Below are 21847 nucleotides of genomic sequence, written 5' to 3'. Positions count from 1 at the left end.
CTGGATTCATCAGACTTAATACTGGTCTTACATATTGCTGTGAAAGTTTCTTATTCTCAGCTTTTCTGTTTATCTTATTACAGATGACTAACAGTTTATAGTGTAGCACTAGCCCATGAATCCTACTTTGAGCGGCATTGTTCTAGAAGGATTTCTGCATTCTAACAATCCAGAAGTTGGCCTTTGTGGAATTCTGTTTGAGAGTAGAGATAGTTACATTATTTAAGTCATTGAAGACTTAAATAATCACTAGTACATTAGTGATAAGTAATTCCTAACTGTACATTAGATAATCTAGGCTATTGCTGTTTTTTTCTTTTTAAACAAATATGGTAGAACAAATATGGTGGATGGTTGTAAGAATGAAGACTTCTCTCAAAATTACTAAACTTTTCAGTTAGTTGGGACAGTAAAAACTGAGAGAGCATCATTGCTTTGTTTATGTAATTTGCTTGTATTATTTATTTTTGAGAGAGAGAGAGAGAGAGAGAGAGCACGAGCAGGGGAGGGACAGAGAGAAAGGGAGACACAGAATTGGAAGCAGGCTCCAGGCTCTGAGCTGTCAGCACAGAGCCTGACGTGGGGCTTGAACCCACAAACTGCGAGATCATGACCTGAGCCGAAGTCGGAGGCTTAACTGACTGAACCACCCAGGCGCTCCTATTCACGCACATTTTAAAGCTCAAACATTGTTTTGCTATTTGCTTATTAGAGTTGTATGTAGATTTATATTTTCTAAGTTGGTGAGCATCTTATATCAGGTCAGTGACTGGGTGGCATTTCAGTGAATTCACTGAATACACTGAATACACTGAATACAATTCCCTGAAATTGTAACTGATGAAGATTTAGTGACTGTGCTAGGCACATTAGGTCAACTTTTCTTAGGTTGTTTTTGTTAAAATGTTGTCACCTGCCCTTTCAAGTTGGTTTTATGTAGTTCATGGTAGAGTTCATTTCTTTTTAAAAACTTAATAAAGAATTGGTGTTGGCTTTAGAATTTATGTTATAGTATAATATTGTCTTAATCTAGTTGAGGATTATAGAATTTCAGGATTAGAGGCATTAAACTCTAACGACTACCATGTGTTAAATGAACCCCTTTTAGGTTTCCCTGACAAGTGACTGTTGAGGCTGCTCCCGAGTATCTTGTCCCAGGGAAGCCCCCTGAAGCCCAAGGCTGCTTGTTGGGCCACTGATACTGTTAGAAACGGCTTTCCTATGTTGACTGAAACCTTATTGTGTCACTTCTACCTCGTGGTGCGATGTAGAACAAGCTTAATCAATCCCCCTTGTAATAACACTTCAGTAAATAAAGATAGCTATCGTGTTGTATTTTTCTCTTCCGCAGGCCAACATGGAGTCTTTGCTTATAACCATGTAATTTGTGTCCTTTCAACATCCCTGCTGGCTTCTCAGTGAGATCCAGTCAGTCTCTGTCCTTCTTAAAGTGTAACACCTAGAACTGAATGAAGTGAAAAGAAAGAATAAATAAAAAAGGAGAGGATCTGTATGGTTTACTTGGAGAAATGTTAGTAATCAGAAAAGCAAATAGCAGTCTACTGCGTATATTCTGGAAAAAAAGAATAAAGAACATTTCCCATTACATGCAAAAAAAAATCTAGAATTCTATGTATTTTGTAGAAGATCCCAAGAACAAATTACATTGAGGGTATCATTTTAAAGAACAATAAGCTTTATGCCAGCTCACCATCACAAAACATTGACCTGCTTCCAGTCTCTTCTTGCCCTGTCTCACACTTGGATAACCCATTGTGATACTATTCTCTTTGTTCTCCTGGGGGTTTCCTGCTCTGTAACATGAGGAGCATTATCAGCTCCATTAGATTTGCTTTAGAACCTAGAAAAATCATTTTACTGCCAGATTCAGTCTCTTATTGGTTGGACTACCTCTGAGAATTTTTGTCTGTGGAATGAAGAAGGTATAGTAGTATGGTGAGGGGGTCAATTGAAGTTCTTTTTGTTTTTTTTTAATATTGGAAATTATTGCCCAAGTGAATTAAGGGTTTCATGAACATAGTATTTGAGATGGACTCTCCGTCATATTTTTGACTTTGCAATTTATGCTTTTGAATAATCATAATAGAACGTACTTACTATGTGCTAGGCACTCTTCTAAATACTTTACGTGTACCAAGTCACTGGATCCTTATAACAACTCCATGAAGTGGGGCTGTTACCTCCATTTTGTGGATGAGGAAACCAAAGAAGAGACAATTTATTTGACTTGCACAAGGCTAGAAAATTCATAGTGTATAACAATAGTATCTTAAGGAGCAATCGAAGAAAAAAATCCCCCCAAACCATTGAAAAACCGAAAATACATGGATACATTTATTTTAATTTTTTTTTAACGTTTATTTATTTTTGAGACAGAGAGAGACAGAGCATGAACAGGGGAGGGGCAGAGAGAGAGGGAGACACAGAATCTGAAACAGGCTCCAGGCTCTGAGCTGTCAGCACAGAGCCCGACGCGGGGCTCGAACTCACGGACCGTGAGATCATGACCTGAGCTGAAGTCAGACGCTTAACCGACCAAGCCACCCAGGCGCCCCGGATACATTTATTTATCCCATTACCCTGTAGTTCCAGGTATGCTCATGTAGCAGATGTCCTTTCGTAATCACTTAAGTAGAAAAATTTGAGGATTTCAAAAATGTTTCTTCCATCTTTAGACAGCACCTTTCACCAACAGGAAAGAAAATCTATTAATTCCCTTCTTCCCTCCTTTTCCACTCCTCCATTCTCTCTCTTTCCCATTTTACCTCCACCTTCTCATGTTTCCACTACAGCTCATTCTAACACTTTTTTTCTTCTTCTCCCTGTTCTTTCCCTCCACCTCTACCAGTTTTCCATCTACTCTTTTCTGTGCCCTGTGCCTTTGTACTGTTCATATTCACTCAAATATATTTTTCGTAAGAAAAGCATATGCTGACGGGCAGCTCAGTCCATTAAGTGTCTGACTTTCGCTCAGGTCAGGATCTTGCCGTCTGTGGGTTCCAGCTCCGCTTTGGGCTCTGTACTGACAGCTCAGAGCCTGGAGCCTGCTTTGGACCCTCTCCTGCTTGTGCTCTGTCTCTGTTCCTCAAAAGTAAACATTAAGCAAATTTAAAAAAGGAAAAAAGAAAAGCATACAACTGAGCTTTTAGTGTGAGGCATTGTGGAGGTACAAACATAAATGCAGCAAGTAACATGAAAGCCAGTACGGGAATGATCACAGCTCTGCTAGTTCATTCCCTTGAGAGTCTGTGCTACATGCCAAGATACTTTCCAGTCCTTCCCTGTAAGGAGCAGGAATTGAGATTGGGATTTAGATACATAATATACAAGTGGTATAAAATATAAAGCTCCCAGAATGCAGAGATTTGGGAATACATCCATTTAGGATATGTTTTGGGTCAAGGAATGAAAATGGTGACCTAAAAAGTTTACAGGAATATTTTTACGGAACAAATTCAAAGAGTTTAGCATAAAAATTGCCTTTTATGAAATTGTGTTTCTCCTTAAATGTGTAGAAATAGTATGTAAGTTGGCCTTGTCCTTGGAGATTTCTCATACTATTTATTAATGAAAGAACTACTGGGGCGCTCGGGTGGTTGTTGCTTGGGCGTCTGACTCTTGATTTCGGCGCAGGCCATAATCCCAGGGTCATGGGATCCAGCCCCATGTTGGGCTCTGTGCCACGTGTGCAGCCTGCTTAAGATTCTCTCTCTCTCTACCTCTCTCCCTCTGCCCCTCTCCCCTGCATGCGTGTGCTCTTTCTCTTAAAAAAAAAAAATAGTAAGAATTACCAACATTCCCACAGTTGAGATAGGAATCAGTCCAGGATATTTATGTAATTTGTTTTGACTTTGACATGACCTTGGAGTGTGCTTGTCATCCCCAGCTCCACTTGTTCACCTGTACTATTTATGGGGCAGTTATCAGGTGCTGCTGTGTGCCAGCAGGTGGGCTATGGGGCACTGGATCCAAGGTTTAATATACTCTGTTTCATTACATAGCTTTCAGTCTAGCTGAGTATCTGTCTCCTTGGTTTTTGTCCCCATTTGAGGACAATTGTAGGTAAATATTTTCATTCCCCTACCTACCAGATCTAACTCATTCTTAGAGGCCATCTGTATTCCAGTGAACCTTCCTTGATTACCCCAGCTAAAAGTGGTTTCTCCGCTCTGGCAACTTCTATTGTGCTTTTTTTCTTTAACCACTAATTTGGCAATTAATCATGTTAATTGCTTTGTGACTTGTATCTATTGTTGTCTTGAATTGTTATTTAAATTGTGCTTATTTGACTTTCATAGGTTTGATTTTTGTCTTCTGATTTATAGTTGCAGGTTCTTAAGAGTAGGGACTCCTTGGGGCGCCTGGGTGGCGCAGTCGGTTAAGCGTCCGACTTCAGCCAGGTCACGATCTCGCGGTCCGTGAGTTCGAGCCCCGCGTCAGGCTCTGGGCTGACAGCTCGGAGCCTGGAGCCTCTTTCCGACTCTGTGTCTCCTTCTCTCTCTGCCCCTCCCCCGTTCATGCTCTGTCTCTCTCTGTCCCAAAAATAAATTAAAAAAAAAAAAAAAAAAAAAAAAAAACGTTGAAGAGTAGGGACTCCTTTCTATACTCTTGCAGCAGTGATTGCTAAACTTTTTTTGATTATACACCTCAATTTAATTATGAACCCTCAATACATGCATACTTATTTAATTATAACATATATTTATAGGTTATAAAACATATATAGGATATAAATTAAAAATAATGAGATAAGATAAATAAGCAATACTGTAACAGTAATCTTATTACATATAATAGGGTATTTTCACCTGTCATTCCTGAAAAAGAAATTTGCGAAAATATATGGATACTAATGAAAGAAGTGCAGCACTGACTGTATACACAATGCCACAAGACCAGTTTTTAATTCCACTTGGTCGTGTCGGTTTGATTTTAACCACCCTGACGGGTGTGTTGTGGGGCCTCATCGTAGATTTAAATTGCGTTTCTCTAGTGACTGATTAGGTTAAGCACCTTTTCACTTTTATTGGCCAGTTGGATCCCTTTTTATGACGTATTCCTTCAGGTCTACTAACATGTCTTTTTCCTATCAATTTATAGGAGTTCTTTATATATTTTAATATCAGTTTTATGTGTTGCGAGTATCTTGTCTCACCCCATGGTTTGTCTTTTCACTCTTTAATGTTTTTTGTTGTTGTTGTTGAACAGAAAATCTGATAATAATATAATCCGATTACCCATCTTTTCTTTCATAGTAGTACTTTTGGAATTTTCATGTTTTTTTTTTTTAATGTTTATTTTTTATTTTTGAGAGAGAGATATAGTGTGAGTGGGGGAGGGAGGAGCAGAGAGAGAGGGAGACACAGAATCTGAAGCAGGCTCCAGGCTCCAGGCTCTGAGCTGTCAGCACAGAGGCTGATGCAGGGCTCGAACTCGAGAACTGTGAGATTATGACCAGAGCCAAAGTTGGACGCTCAACTGACTGAGCCACCCAGGCATCCCTGTCCACCAAGTTCTTGAACATATTCTGTTTACCCAATTAACCCTCCCCCATTTTCTTTTAAAAATATTTTGCTTTTGCTTTTCCCCTTCAGAGCTTCAGTTCACTTGGACTTGATGTTGTGAATGGTATGAGGTAGGGCTCAGGTTTCATATTTTTCCCATAAGTATGTCTAGTTGACTCAGCAGCATTTATTGAAAACAATTGCCTTTCCTTAGTGCTGTGCAGAGATGCCTCTGTCATAAATTAAGTGTCCAGATGTGTGGGAATCTGCCTCTCAACTCTATTCTTTGTCTATCTTTGTATCAATATTAATATTTTAATTACTAAGATTGATAATAATTTTTGATATTCAGTAGAATAATTTCTCCTATTAAGCTTTTTTCTTACTTGATAAAATATACATAAAATTTATAATTTTAGCCAACTTTAAGTGTTCATCTCCGGGCATTAAGTCCATTCACATTGTTGTGTAACCATCACCATTTATCCCCAGAACTTTTCCTCTTGCAAAATCGAAACTCTGTACCCCTTAACTACCATTTCTTCCACTGTCCCTTCAGCCCTTGGCAACTACCATTCCACTTTCTGTCTCTGTGAATTTGATAACTCCAGGTACCTCACATGGATGGAATTGTACAGTGCTTGTCCTTTCGTGACCGGCTTATTTCACTTAGCATACTATCTTCATGGTTTATCCATGTTGTAGTGTGCATCAGAATTTCTTTCTTTTTTAAGGCTATTGAATACTATCCCATTATACATGTATGTCACATTTTGTTTATCCATTTGTCAGTCTCTGTTGACCCTGGGTTACTACCAGTTTTTGGCTATTGTGTATAATCCTATCAAGCTTTTCTTCTTCAAGAGAATATGGTCTATTTTTGGTTCTTGGCATTCCATTTACATTTTAAAATCTCCTTTCAGGTTCTGTATCAATTAAGGAGAACTGACATCTTTTTCATTATGTATCTTTTCATTTATGAACATACCTATGTTCATTTATTCGTTTTATTTTCTTCTAATAACAATTTTCTACACAGGGATCTTGCGCATCTTTTGTGACACTTATTTCTATGTATTTGATAGTTTGATGTTACTTTTGATGGCATCTTTCTAAAAGTTTTTATTTTTTAACTGGCTGTTGATGGTGTGTAGATATATGTATACAGTCTACAGTTGATGTTTGTGTATGTCCTTTGTTTAGCAACTTTGCTAAGCTCACATATTTCCAATAATGCCTATGAAGGTTTCAAAAGCTTTCTATATGCACAGTCATATTATCTTCACGCAAGTGTAGTTTTATTTCTTCCTTTCCCATATATATCCCCTTATTTCCCCGTGCTACTCTGTACTTGATAGGACTGTTGGTATAATGTTGAATTAAAGTGGTAAGAGTGGGTGTCATTTCATTCAGTCTCAAAGGGAACAATGTAACATTTTGTTATTAAATGCGATATTGTTGCAGGTTTTTTTGTAGATGGCCTTTATCATAGTAAGGAAGTTACTTTTTATCCTTATTTGTGAAGAGTTTTTAAAATCATGAATGGATGTTTAATTTTATCAAACACGTATCCAGCACTAATTGAGATAATCCTATTAATTTTCTCTTTTATTCTGTTAGAGTGAATTAAAAGCACCTATTAGAAAAGAAGAAAGGTTGAACATTAATAAGCGAAGCATCATCTCAAAATATTAAGATTTCCCCCCCTCCTAGTTAACTGTTGAAAATAGTGGGTGAGCCTATCTTTCCTACTGGAATCATATTGTAATTTAAATCACATTTTTTGTTATAGGAACACCTACTAACATTTAAAAATACTCCCTCCTTTAGAGTTGAAATCTATCATTTATAAATGGAGATATAGCATATAAACTGGGAACAGCAATTGATGCCACATGAACTGGCAAATACATGTTTTCCTGAATATTTTAATTTTATAATTTTTAAAGCATTCTGAGCTGAGTCACATATTTTGGTGATGGCATTTTGGAATCCTCTGCTAAGAATTGGATCCATCACTTTCTAGTAGGATCTAGAAATAGATTTCAGGCTTTAGAGACGTAGAGGATATATGTGGTGTATCGGGAACATCATATGTCATCAAGCAAATAGTGCCATTCTTCTGAATGATGTAAAAAATCTATCTCAATGTAACTTTATTGCCTCCTTTTACCAATTTTAATTCATGAGTCTCCTTGTAGAAAGGCCCCAACTTGACCTAGTGAGTTTTGATGTAGTCAACTAGATGGGCCGTAATTCCCTTTTAAGGCTGAGGGTGTAAAAATCTGTGAATCAGAAGGTCACATGCCTTTGTGGATAAAATGCCTGTTTTATAGGTTACTTAGTAGCTGTTCACATAGCCTGTGGCAGTCTCCTAGCTTCTTTGCTGCTGCCTTTCAGTCTATAAACCATGATAATTTTGAAATTGCTTTGGTCTGAGTGGAATCATTGATGATAGGGTTAATTCAGGGAAAATAAATTCTGTATAATGAAAAGGTGGTGAATATGAACTAACAAGAATTCACTCTAACTTATGACTTGAGAGTCATTTACCAGGCAGTTATTGGTCTTTGAGCCTATTTTATTTCACAGTCACCTGTGATTTTAGATTGCCAGAGCTGAAGACTTCCTTCTCAGCTGATGTTGAATATTGTTGGTTAAGCACAAACGTCATCATCAAGAAAACAGGAAGCTATGTAGGAGAACGTGCCAAATGGTAAATTAATAGTGTAAAGGAAACTGACGCAGACTCAGGGAAGGAACCCTGGACTCATCTACTTTGTTCTTTTTAGATGGCTTGGAGAGTAGAAATGGTTTAAATCATTCTTTTTTAATTTTTTTCCCAGAAAGCTGATCAAATAATAGGTTTAGTATTAAATTGCAAAGCATATGCTTTACTTATATTTTGCATGATCTTAAAAATGCTAATGTCTTCAAGGTTGTAGAGTATCTTTGTATAACTTTGTTAATCCAGGTTAGTTGTTGGCTGTCACTAAAATCATATAAACTGTAGAGAAATTGTCAACTTTTCCTGTTTATAGTGATACCTTAATAATTGGAGTCAGATCTCAGGGGCTATGAGCAAGTAATAACTTAAAAAGGATTCAAATCCAAATTTACTTTCACTGTTTATTTAAAGAGTTTGCTAAATAAGTCAATAGTGTTACCATTGTAGAGCCTTTTAAAATCAATTTAGGAGGTCCTGTTTCCTCTTTTGCATCATTAATTTACATGTATATAGTTCTTATGCTAATTACTGCTAAATCATTTTCTTTTCACTAAAGCTGGTAGGGTAGAACACTGTTTTTGGCAACAGTTTGTTAGCCTTTACTTTTTATTATTTTAGGTACTTAATAAAGTGGCATTTATTGACAGATTTATAATTCACATTTTTTTTTTTTTACTAATTCTGATGGTTTCCCCTTTAAATATTGAGGGATGATTTGGAGTGGTGTTTAAGAAAATGGGCCCTGGAGCCAGACATCCTGGGTTTGGATCCAAGTTCTGTCACTAACTAGCAAGATGCCCATCTTCCCTGTGCTTCAGTTGCCTCATCTGTAACATGGAAGCAATAATAGCATTTATTTCTGAAGGTTGCTGTGGGTTTAAATAGTTCAATCTAATTAAGTAATTTAGAATAGTACCTGCCACGTAGCAAATGCTCAACAAATGTTAGTGCCTGTTGTTACTATTTATTGTGAAAACAGTAATTTTAGGAAGTGACTTTAAATATAAATTCTGAGTTACATGTACAGCTCTTCAAAGGGAGGACCTCTTACAAATAATCACACTTTGATCTCAGAGGTGAGGATAAGAGTATCTTCTTAATTCCAGTTAAAGCATTAGTTTTTGTCACGGAAAGAGCACAAGACTGGGAGTCAGTTTATGCATTAATTCGGCAAATCTTTATCTCCATACGTAGTTGTTGGAGTATCCGCATCCTGGACACCAGCTATCTATATGCTGGAGATTTGCAGATGATTGAAGGATGCCTGTGTCAGGGAGACCAAGGTGTGGCCAGAGTGCTCTGGGAGTGCTTTCCAGTCCCAGTGTTCTCACTGAGTGACTGTGAGATCCTTGACCTTCACTGTCATCGTCTGTAAAATGACAGTTGCTGACTTGAGTTTATGATGATAAGTCTGTACTAAAATGTCATCAGTGCTGGATGCTTAGTACTATGCTAGATGCTATACTAGGACATTTAAAAAAGTATAGAACAGTTTTAGCACCAAGAATCTTATGACATGTTTGGGAAGACAAACCACAGTTGGAAACTAGATAAATAATAATCTTGGGAATCACGTGATTAGATGTAAGAAGCTAAGAGATGGATGCAAGTATGTGGGGGTTGTTATGCTTAGCGTTTTACTGTGTGTGTAGTTAGCTGGCTATAGTTCTGTAATAAGGCACTACAGTCAACTGCCTGGTCTCATGCCTTCGGGAATTCCGACTTGATAATTCCCACGTGCATAACCTGCAGAAGGTGGTTGTTTAACTCCCTTTGTTCTCCCATGTGTTAAACTTTAAAATAGTGCATTCCCAGCACATTGAGGTGATTAGAATTTAGTAAAAGATACATTTTTAAGGCATAGTTCTTCATCTAAAAACTTTTTTTTTCAATATAATGCCAAGATTTTTTTGTTGTTGTTGTTTTTCTCATTACTGCTGTGTTCTGTGCACCTAGCACAGTGCCTGACAAATGGTAAGCACTCAGGAAATATAGTTGAGGGACAAATTTGAAATTACATTTAGTTGTCAACAATTTTTAAATCATTCAAAATTATCTTGTTATTAAAAGATACTGTTTGGAATACTGTTTTGTTGTTGTTGTTTTTTACTTTATTTGTGTTGAGGACGAAGCAGGGAGAGAGAGAGAGAGAGAGAGAGAGAGAGAGAGAGAGAGCGCAAGCATGGGGACAGAGAGAGAGAATCCCAAGCAGGCTCCACACTGTCAGCATGGAGCCCAGTGTGGGGCTTGAACCCACAGAACCGTGAGATCATGACCTGAGCCCACGTTAAGAGCAGGTCACTCAACTGACTGAGCCACACAGGCGCCTCTGGAATTTTGGGTTTTAAACCTCAGATCTAACTGTTAGGACAAGTTGCCATTATAAAAATAGAATTTTAATGAAGCCAGCAGCCTTTTAGTAGCTTTTTCATATTCCTAAAAGGAAATGATTTTCTAGATGAATGAACTTCTCCGCTGTATTAGTTATCTGTTACTGACATCTGACTGCAACATCCTGTGGGACTCTATACAACAGCTGCCTAGCCAGGCCATTCCTAAAACCTGACACAGAGAAACTGTGAGGGATAATAAATATTAGCAGTGTGAAGTTTTGTGATATCATAATATAGAGACTTTCATATCTATTTTACTTGAAGACTGTTCATCAGTAGATACCCTGCAGTTTTTCAAATATAAAAAGGATCTACTTTTTAAAATATTTATGTAATTATAAAATAGTTCATGTTCATCACAAAAATCAAAATAATGCAGAAAGGTAATCAAAGTTGTAAAAATGACTCCAAATCCTGCCACATTTTGGTGTTTCTCCTGAAATCTGTTTCTATGTGTAGACATACATACACATAGGTCTGTCTTTTCCATAAGTGGAAGCATACTATTCATGTGTGTTTTTCCATCTTTTTAAACTCATGCCCTTGTTTCAGTAACAGAAAAGCTAATGCCCTCCTTGAATGCGATTTGAAATTTCATAGTAAATTAAGTAACGTGACCAAAACCGATTTTAGACAGAGGTAATTTAAGAAAGGGAAATATTTTTAGTTTAATCTTAAAAGAACCCTCAGGTAACATGACCTTGACTTGTTTTCCATAAAGCTGTTGATCCTAGGTAATATGGAAGATAGAGCACAGTAGATATTTTAAATAATTTGGTCAACATTTCATTGGAGAAACTGAGCACTGTTGAGGAGAGAGGCCTGCTAACGGCAGCTTAGTCTTTCCCCTGTTGCCTTGAATGGTTAAGTTCTTGGCCCACATTTGTATATTCCTCTTAGCAAAGCAGAAACCCTGCAGTTAACTGGAGATTAACCATTTTAACTTGGGAATGCTCTTTGGGGAGTGTGACCCCTGCCCTCGTCCCCACTCCAAGTAAGTGATTTTTCCGACAATATACAGCACTCTCAAATGAGTTTTGGCAAATTTTTCTTCTGTCTTTTCCGTGATGTTTCCATGGCCCTCATGGATCGGCTAGCCCCCCCCCCCCCCCCGTTACTCGGGCTGTTTCCGCATATGATTTGGCTGTTGTCTCACACTGTACACTCTCGATTCCCCTTCTTCCTAAACTTGCTCTCCTTCTAGTCGTCCCTAGTCAGTAAATCCATGCCTCCATTGACACCGTGGCTCCCCTAGTCCAAGTATCTGTCATCTTTCTTTCCTGAAGTGGACTCCTGTTGGTTTCTGTTTGACTTCTGTACAGTCTCTTTTTCCATACAGTAGACAGGGTGATCTCTTAAAAAGCATAGAATCAGATAATATTACTCTTCTTAAAACCCTCCTTTGAGCTTGGAATAAAACCTGAATTAATTGCCACCACCTACAAGGCTCTGCGCGATCTGTCCCTTGCTTACCCCTGTCCTAATCTTTCTCTGTTCTCTCCCTCATTCACTCTGCTCTAGCTGCATCGCCCAGACATATCAAGATTTCTTCCCCCAGATATATGCAGCTCGTTCCTGCCTTCACGCCTTTGCACCAGCTGCTTCCCCTGCCTGGAGTGCTCTGCCCCAGAACTCGCCTGGGTAGGCCCTAAGCCTGTGGTGTCCTGCAGGTTTCGGATTTCACCTCCTCCGAGGTCTTCCCCAGTCTTCCGTGTAATGTAGCCCCCATTTCGCTGCCACGCTACTTTATTTCCTTCATAACATGTAGCAGTTTCGAACCATTTTTATATCTTCCTCTCTTGTTTATCGCTTCTTTTTCTTTTGCCAGAATTTTAAGTTCCATGGGACCGTAGATCTTGTCTGTCTTGTCCACCCTGTATTCCTAACACACAGAACAATGCTCAGTAAATCTTACCTAAGTAAAAAAAAAAAAAAAAAAAATGGGGAGGGAACCACTCAGATGGAGAAATGTGCTTTTTAACACCCTAGGGTGGCTGGAGCCAAGCTGTTCACGTAGGAAGGGAAGAAGGAGGAGGGACAGAGCACAAAGCACTGTTTTAGCCTGAGTTAAAGCATAAAGTAAATAATACAAAATGTGGCCCAACAGTGAATGTAACAATTGAGAAACTAATTTCACGTTGAAGAAGGACTAGTTATTCAGACAATCTAGAATCCGATTAATCCTCAGGATTTCCTGTGCTGTTAATAACTTCAGTTGCTAGGCTATATAAGATAATATAAGATATTTTGATCTAATATAAGATAATTTGATCTTCATGCCTCAAAGAGGCACTTGATTGTGAATGTTCATTATATTTTGTTTTTTATTAAAAAATAATTTTAAGGCATCGTTCATGGAATATGTGCAAGAGAAGAAATTCTTAGTGTTGCTTGTAGGACCATTTCTGTCATTAGATTATATTTTGTAATGCTTTAATTTATGTGTTTTCCATAAGTTTTCAAATAACTGCTGTGCTATGGTCTAGAAAAGATTGTACTATAAGGGAAATATTTTAGTACCTTTAATAAAATATGCCCTGGAGATTTTTTTTTAAATTGAACAGTAAAGGAAAATGTGTTCTTAAAACCTATAAGAAATTAAAATCATTTTACTCTGCAATTACTAGTTCAGCTTTGTTGTTTAGTTTATAAACTGTTGTTTTTTGTTGTCCCCTAAAGATAAGAGGAGAAATCAACCTAGTGATTTATGATTAAATACATCTGAGTTAAGCTTTCTGTCTGGTTCTTTTCTCTTTTTACATTTTGGGAAAAAGTTATGGTAAATCTAATATGAGATCTGAGTTAGCTTTTTTAGAGTCCACTTTTCTCAAATTTATTTTCAAATGACTGTTGCCTTCAAAGTGGCCATCCAGGGAAGTTGTACATTTATTCCAACAATGCTTCCATTCCTTAAAATAACTCTTTTCAGAGACGCTTCATAGTTTTGGAATTATGAAAGAAGCTTGGCATTTTTTGCTTTATTTTATAATTGAAAAACCTCAACTTTTAGAACTAAATGAAGACATATAATTTCCTCAGTTGACTTTGTATTAATATTAATTAATGAAGCCAGTGCTGCTGTCATGCAGTTGAAGTTATGACTTGTGAGACCATGAACGATATCTTGTAAATTTGTCTAAAGAACAAAGAACATTGAAAAGAAACCAAACACCTGAGTGACCAGTTCACCTCCTTTTAAATTTACACTTTATCTGAAACTGAGGGCAGTGCCTTGTGCCCCTCTGCAGAGGGAAGACAAGGGGGTGCCAAATCGAGAGGAAGCACCTCCCCTTTGGGGAGAAAGAGGAAATGACCTGGTGTCAGGAAAAAAGGCCAAAGTGGGCTCTTTTTAGTACTGAGTGAAAGCTAAGAGTCTATATTTAAAATCTGCCCCTAAAACTACTCTTCTTTTACAATTCTTGGCATCAAAGAGTACAGACCTGTTTTGGAAGATACACCTACTTTGAAAGCCCAGATACACGTATTTGAGAGGAGTAGCTGGAGCTTTGTTGGTGTTTGTTGTTAGAAGGCATTTAAGTTCTATTGTGAGATAAACGGATCATGTGTTTCAGGGCAGGTCTTAATGTCTTGGCCTCTGTGACCATCAAGGGCTTTTATTTTGTTTTATAAGCCAGTGCTTTAATCTTTTATCTATAAAGATCACTTTTTTATTTACTTTATTAAATATCATAAACGTGTGGGTTTTTTATAAAAAAAAAATCTTTTCTTATCTTTCTTTTTTTTTTTTCTAAAGCTGCACATCATTGACTCCTGGACCTAACTGTGACCGATTTAAACTGCACATACCATATGCTGGAGAGACATTAAAATGTAAGTAAATGATGACTATTTTATTGAAAATGTACATTACAGTGCTAGTTATCAGACTTTGTGCTTCAGTTTTTATTTCTGGCTATTAGGTATTATCACTAGGATTTACCACTTAAAAAAATTTTTTTTTAATGTTTATTATTTATTTTTGAGAGACGAAGAGACAGTGTGAGCAGGGGAGGGGCAGAGAGAGAGGGAGACACAATCCAAAGCAGGCTCCAGGCTCTGAGCTGTCAGCACAGAGCCCGATGTGGGGCTTGAACTCACGAGCTGTTGAGATCACGACCTGAGCCGAAGTCGGATGCTTAACTGACTGAGCCACCCAGGCACTCCTAAGATTTACCACTTTTAAAAAATTTGTCTTTTGGGGCTCCTGGGTGGCTCAGTCGGTTAAGCAGCCGACTTCAGGTCAGGTCACGATCTCGCGGTCCATGAGTTCGAGCCCCGCATCGGGCTCTGTGCTGACAGCTCGGAGCCCAGAGCCTGTTTCAGATTCTGTGTCTCCCTCTCTCTCTGACCCTCCCCCGTTCATGCTCTGTCTCTCTCTGTCTCAAAAATAAATAAACGTTAAAAAAAAAAATTAAAAAAAAAATTTGTCTTTTAATTTGAGTTCTATTCAAAAGTAAGGCAGTTGGCAGGGAATAAGTGGTGGTCAAATAGGCATACACTGAAATTCTTAGTTTTTAGGCCTGTGCAGTAGTTCTTGCATTTTTTTCCCCTCTACTGACAGATCTTATGTAATTTGTCAACAAAGAGAGTCCATTGCTTTAAAATACGTGACTATTTAGAAACAGCTTTTAGGTAGGAGCTTCTAACTCCCTTCTGGAACTATTGCTGCCAAGAACCAACTCCTGATTGCCACCTGAGCAGAAGAGTCTTCCCTCAGAGACTCTTGGCATAGATTAGGATTGTCAACAGGTTACCTCTTTTATAGCAAGGGTTGGAAATGCAAATGGCAACCGTGGCCAGACTAGTCACAGAAATGAGGGGGACAGGCTAGGTGTGACAATTGGGCACACCTACCGTCTTGAGGGGACTGCCTCTGTTGAGAGGTGGAAATCTGAACTTTTATATAAATTCTTTCATTTTAGGGTCCCAACTACTTTTTCAAAAATTAGAAACATAGTGTGGGCCAACATAAAGTGGGTCAAACCAAATGTGTGTGGGGCCTGGCTCGAGCTCTTCGACCACTGATTTGTGATCTTGATGAAGAGCAGTCAAGACCTACTGTTGGGTTTAGTCCACCGTCTACATCTGCCTACATTGTATCAGCCCTTCTCTGCTGTTATTACCAGTGCTGACGCTCTAGTGCAGCATGGAAATGATGGTGGCTTTGGTGGGTTAGTCCCAATCTCATCAGGAATTTTCTCTCTGGAGCCTATTCTTGTGGCAAAGAAGGTATTGAAGTCTCTCTGGTCTTGAACAGAGGAATAAGGAACATAAATGTTAAAGATGGGACAGATGAATAAATAGTGCCTTTCATGTGGACTATTTATTTATTTATTTATTTATTTTTATGAAATTTATTGTCAGATTGGTTTCCATACAACACCCAGTGCTCATCCCAACAGGTGCCCTCCTCAGTGCCCATCACCCACCCTCCCCTCCCTCCCACCCCCCATCAACCCTCAGTTTGTTCTCAGTTTTTAAGAGTCTCTTATGTTTTGGCTCCCTCCCTCTCTAACTTTTTTTTTCCCTCCCCTCCCTCATGGTCTTCTGTTAAGTTTCTCAGGATTGTGGACTCTTTTTAAATTATAGGCTCCCAGGGGCTACATCTTAATATTCTGTAGCATCACAAATGCAACATTAAGCAAAAAATATAGGACATGCTGACTTGTTAACCTGGCGTTACTATTAGATCATTCTCTGGAAACCATTAAAATACATAAGAATTTCACCTGCTTGAGGTAGTGGGACATTCTAGATTGTTTCTGAAAAAATTATTAACTAAATTTAGAAGAAATGATCTAACTAAATCATTCACGTGGCTAAAAATGTAAAAAAGTCCAGAAATTTTTTACACGTGAAAGCTGTAGTCCTCTGTTAGGTTTCTTCCCAAGCCCGGTCCTGTTTCCCGAGGGAGTCACTTACATTTTTTTTTGTAAAACTGTTTCAGTATGTAGTTCTTCTGGGGCTGCTCTCCATATGTCTAAATAATGTTTATGCCTCTGTTTCTTGACATCAATTGTAGATATTATTATCTTTTAACTCTCTGCTCTGATACATAAAGCATTGGTCTGTCTTCATTGAACTCTGTGTCTTTCTTCTTTCTTCCTCTTCAGTGCAATTATATCGCCACGATTGGTTCCTGTGTTGGTTACTCTGTAGCTTGAACGTTTTTCCTTTTTTTCTTAAGGACCACTGTCAGCATTGTATGGCACAGCTAAACGAACAGCTCCTAAAACATTCGTGGCACGTGCCTGGCACGCAGTTAGCATCTCTGCGCACTTGTGACAGCTACTTGGTATACTTTTATTTACTTTCCCCTTAAGCATAGAGAGTGCCTTTTGGCTCCCCACTTTGTGAGATGAAGGTATTAGCTCCCGCCCTTCCCTCCATGCCTCTTCTTTCACCTCCCAAGTTTTGTATTCTTTTCCTTTTGCATCGTCAAAATTAATAACTTATCGTTTGTTCTAAACCTAGAGTTGTCTTCTGTGCTTCGTTTATAAATCGCTTGAATGCTCCTGTACAGTTATCTCTATGGGATTTGCCTGTAGCCTTCTCTTCCTTTTTCTGTAGCCTGTGTATTGAAAATTCTCTGTTTTGGTAGAATTAAAACATAATTGCTGGAACACAGTAAAATACCTTGCTTAGATTCCACTTCTCTCTCTGCTCTCCTCCCTTTCCTGTAGCCCTTCCTGATCAGTTTTATTTACCATAGTCATAACTAGGTATCTTAATTTCGAAGAGCTCTCCCTTGCTTTTGCTTTCTGTTCCTCTTTCACAACATTTTGTTTTTATTTTATGAATATGGTATCTTGAAAGCTTTCAAAGAACGTGGATTTTTAAAAAAGCTTTCTTAATTAATTTTCCCCAGGGATTGTATTTTTGTTTGTTTATCATCTTTTCCCCTCTTTACTATTCTGGAGTCTTTCCTTAAATAACAGATGGGTTTCAGTTATCTATGTATGTTTATGACAGACAATAAAACATTGAATAGGACTTCTTTATGGGTAAACCGAGCTTACTGAGTGGTGGATTAATCATGGACGAGCTGTTAGGATGAGGAACTCCTATGTGTCACATTATGGAGTTCAGCTGTTCTGGCTCTCCCCCAAATTGTCCTATTTTTTTTAGCAAATCCCCTATCTTTTTTCAAGGGGGCATACACATCTGGCCACCATACCAGTTTTGGGGGATGGGTATCATAGACTCTTCCTCATGGAGCTTGTAGTTAATTTCCCCATCCTTAGCCCCAGTTTTCATTTTTCCCTTTCCTCACTCTGGATGACTACAAGTTTTTATGGGTCCACCAGGACAGAGGGCTTCCCTCTCAGCAGTAGCCTCTTCCTCACATTCCTGCAGCCAAAGCTTTCTCTGCCCTGTCTCATCAGTTTCTACTCTTCCATTTGCATTCTGCCTTCTAGGAATTTGCGGAAATTGCTCATCTACTGATTGCTATTCTCTTCCCTTCCTCTTCACTTAATGTTGTTTTGAATTCTTATTTTCTGTGTTTCATTATCGTTTAATGGAAGGGTGGGTCTTAGGAGGGAGAAGAAATAAATGTGCGTTGGTTAGTCCACAGCCTTTTTGCCAAAAATGATGGAACCTCACAAAGATCTTACTAGCTGTATGAGTTTATGCTGGAAAGCATTTACTAATCTATACCCTTTCATTACTATAAGATTTTCCCAGGGAATCTCTTATAATACTGATGATTAGGGTATTTGCCTGGAATACCCCATATAAGTTAATTATGTCCTCTTAAGCTACTGCTCTATATAATTATTATGTACTAGGGACTTAATTTAGGCTGTAGAATGCTCTGTAATGAATAAAAAATGAACTTTGTATATTGAGGTTCTTCCACATTAAGGTGAGTCAAGGTTCTAGCCTGAAACAGCCCACAGACAAATAAAAGGAAAAGACAATTGATAACGAACTACGTTTATAAAAGTTCATTGAATTTGAAGAATGAGCTTTTTTTTTTCTTCTGAAATTCTTGACATTATTTAGGAAGGCTTTCTGAAGGATGTTGGTCTTATGATCAAGCTAATGTTAGAATCCCTTGCTTTAAAAAAATTATCTGGTAAACTTGAAAAGTGGCATACACTTTGAGGTACCGCAGTGTTTCGGCATGGAAGCCAAACTACAAACCTTTTAAAACTTCCAGATGGAAATTGTTTTTTGATAGCTGTTGAAAATGTGATAGAATTGTCAAAAATAAATCAACTACATAAATTATGAAACATAAGCCACTGTTCTCCTGACAGTACAAAAATGGAAAAATTTACACGAAGAAAATCAAAACAAACCTTTTGAGATAGTTAAAACTTAAGTGATGATCAGCAGAACCATCTTTACTGGACTGGTGTTTTGTAAATCTCCCCACATAAATTTGTTCATGTCAGTGATTACATAGCAAGGTTATTTTACTTTCCTTAGTTTGTATAATATTTAGGCTATAGTTAAAGTGTCTTTCTACAAAACAGATGAACATAGGGGAAGTGAAGGAAAAATAAGATAAAAACAGGGAGGGAGGCAAACCATAAGAGACTTTTAAATACAGGGAACAAACTGAGGGTTGCTGGAGGGGATGTGGGTGGGACGATGGGCTAGATGGGTGATGGGCATTAAGGAGGGCACTTGTTGGGATGAGCACTGGGTGTTGTATGTAAGTGATGAATCATTGGGTTCTACTCCTGAAATTAATACTATGCTGTATGTTAACTAACTTGAATTTAAATAAATAAATTTAAAAAAATGAAAAAAGTATCTTTCTTTGTGACTATACTTACTTTAAAATTACAGTATTCCAAAATTAATTATTTCTAGCTTTTTTTTTTTTATATATATAAATGTTTCTGAGAGGAGTTTGTTGAGACATGATGTGTTGGTAGAAGTAGTAATGTAGAACACTTAGATATTTTATTAACCTCGATAATTAGTATAGGTTTATTCTGTGTGCTTTGAAGTTCATGGAAATAGATAATTTACTGTATCAACCAAATTTATTGTAAAAGAATAAATCATTCAAAGCAAATCATGAATTTGCAAAGAATCTTTTTCCCTCTTGGAGAACACTAAGATTTTGCATTGCTTTAAAATTAATGTTACACTCCGTTTTCTTTTCTTTCTTTCTTTTTTTTTTTTTAACTCCTTCATTTTACTTTTAAAAAACCTGGCAAGGCCAAACACTTCCTACATATGTTTTTACTCCATCCATTTTTGTAACCTCAAATATATTATATCCAAGATCAGTAAGGTCATAGTGGTTAGTTATCACAAGACCTGTGATTGAGTTCCACATTCTACAACCAACACAGTGTTCATCTTTACATAATTAGCTATTATTCTGTACAACCAATATTTTAACAAAAGTAGTTTTCTAAAACAAATACATACCACTGAAGAGTTACATAGTTTAACAGTCCTTGGAAAATAACTGTCATTGCAAACAGAAAAGCTCTTTGCCTTGTTGGGGAAACAGACCCAGAATGAAACTTAATTTCGTGGTAGCAAGAGATGAATAAGTATAGATTTAAATTATATTCTGTGGTAACTACTAAATAAATATTGTTTAACTCATACCTTTATCTTTCTAAGCACAGGGTAATGTCTAACCCAGGGCTTTACAGTCTCAAAGCCATTTGTGTAAACAACTTTATCTGAAGTTTCTCATTAAATCCTATTGAAAACTTGCGGTGGGTGGTTTCAAGAATAATTTTAACCAAGGCCGACTCGAGGTATTTGGAGCTTATAGTGATTTTATTTCATAACTTTAAATTCAATGAAGTTAGAGATGGACACTGCGTTGTTTATTAAATGATGTCTCCAGGCCCCAGCATGGTAAAGATACTCAGTTCAATATTTGTTGAAGGAATGGAGTAAATGCATGCATGTGGGAATTAATGAAGCTTAACCTTCAGATTTTTATTGGTTGAAGTATCATGTTATAAAGAATGTGGCGTTCTGTCATTTGTATCTGTCTTTTGCCAAAAGAAACTCAGTCTTTAGAAGTTATTGATTATACAAGGAATTTTTAAATTGGAACAGTGCTGTTAACAATTCAGAAAAAAGCGAGGATCATAGAATACTCTGTAGATTTGGAGTCTGTATCAATTTTGTCTTTATATATTTCACTTTGTCCTCAAAGTAGATTAATGAAAAAAGCATGTAACTCAAATTTATATTTCAGAATATTTTATATATTAGAAAACAGTTATTCTATAAATGTTCCCTCTGTGAACAAAGGAAACTGTGCAGTTAATGATAATGAAAGACAAGGGAGAGGACATATTTCTCCCACGAATTCGTGCATTGATTCCTACAGACTTACCCACATTCAAAATTAAATCACTGAAATAAAAAAGACCAGAAGATGACAGTACATTAGGAGTGGTGTTCTTGTTTCTTCAGCTCTTTTAATGTGAAGAGACAACCGTTGGTCAGTGCAAGAATTGCCAATTTGTGAAAGATTCTCCTGCAAGATCTCAAAAGATGTCTGAATTAAAGAGAAGTCCTTGAATTTCACGATGGTAGAAGAGACAACCGGTACTTACTCGAACAGGATTGGAAAAGTGAATCTTCAGTGATCGAGACTGATTTACATAAAATACAGGTTAAGGGCTAGGATGATGCCACTAAACTGAGTGAAAATCTACCAATTATAACAAAACTCAGAGGAAGATTGATGAGCTTCCTATAAACACATATTTGTAAATATAGCAGCTCTAGTCACTGTGTTTAACACTCTTGAAGAAATTACTGTGTTTGTGTTTTTGTGGACCCAATGAATAGGGCAGGGAGGGAGGCTGTTTTGCTATTTTATTTCCTTTCCCTAGCTTATTGCCTGGCATTTAGAAGGACTCCTTTAATAGATGTTAGTGGAATGCATTAACTGTGTTCGTTCTTTGGATCTGGCCATGGTGAGGTTTGATGAAGAAGTGAGAGAACTTTGAAGTATTCTCACTTTTACAAGTTCTTTGTTTTTTTTTTTTTTTTTTTTAAATTTTTTTTTCAACGTTTTTTATTTATTTTTTTGGGACAGAGAGAGACAGAGCATGAACGGGGGAGGGGCAGAGAGAGAGGGAGACACAGAATCGGAAACAGGCTCCAGGCTCTGAGCCATCAGCCCAGAGCCTGACGCGGGGCTCGAACTCACGGACCGTGAGATCGTGACCTGGCTGAAGTCGGACGCTTAACCGACT

The 21847-nt window shown here is 37.6% G+C and overlaps 1 protein-coding gene across 4 annotated transcripts in view; it reads left to right on the top strand.

Annotated features, from left to right (window-relative positions):
* BABAM2 (BRISC and BRCA1 A complex member 2) overlaps window positions 1-21847 on the top strand; it is a 397579-nt gene that overhangs the window by 28231 nt on the left and 347501 nt on the right. For all 4 annotated transcript variants that reach the window (XM_019448772.2, XM_019448794.2, XM_019448765.2 and 1 more), the window contains exon 3: window positions 14401-14477. In XM_019448772.2, the coding sequence (XP_019304317.2) occupies window positions 14401-14477 (77 nt within the window). The remainder of the gene's footprint in view (window positions 1-14400; window positions 14478-21847) is intronic.

This window comes from Panthera pardus, unplaced genomic scaffold, assembly GCF_024362965.1.
Source record: "Panthera pardus isolate Hobbes unplaced genomic scaffold, ASM2436296v1 HiC_scaffold_26, whole genome shotgun sequence".
Lineage (NCBI taxonomy): Eukaryota > Metazoa > Chordata > Mammalia > Carnivora > Felidae > Panthera > Panthera pardus.
This window is presented reverse-complemented; position numbering and strand designations above follow the sequence as displayed.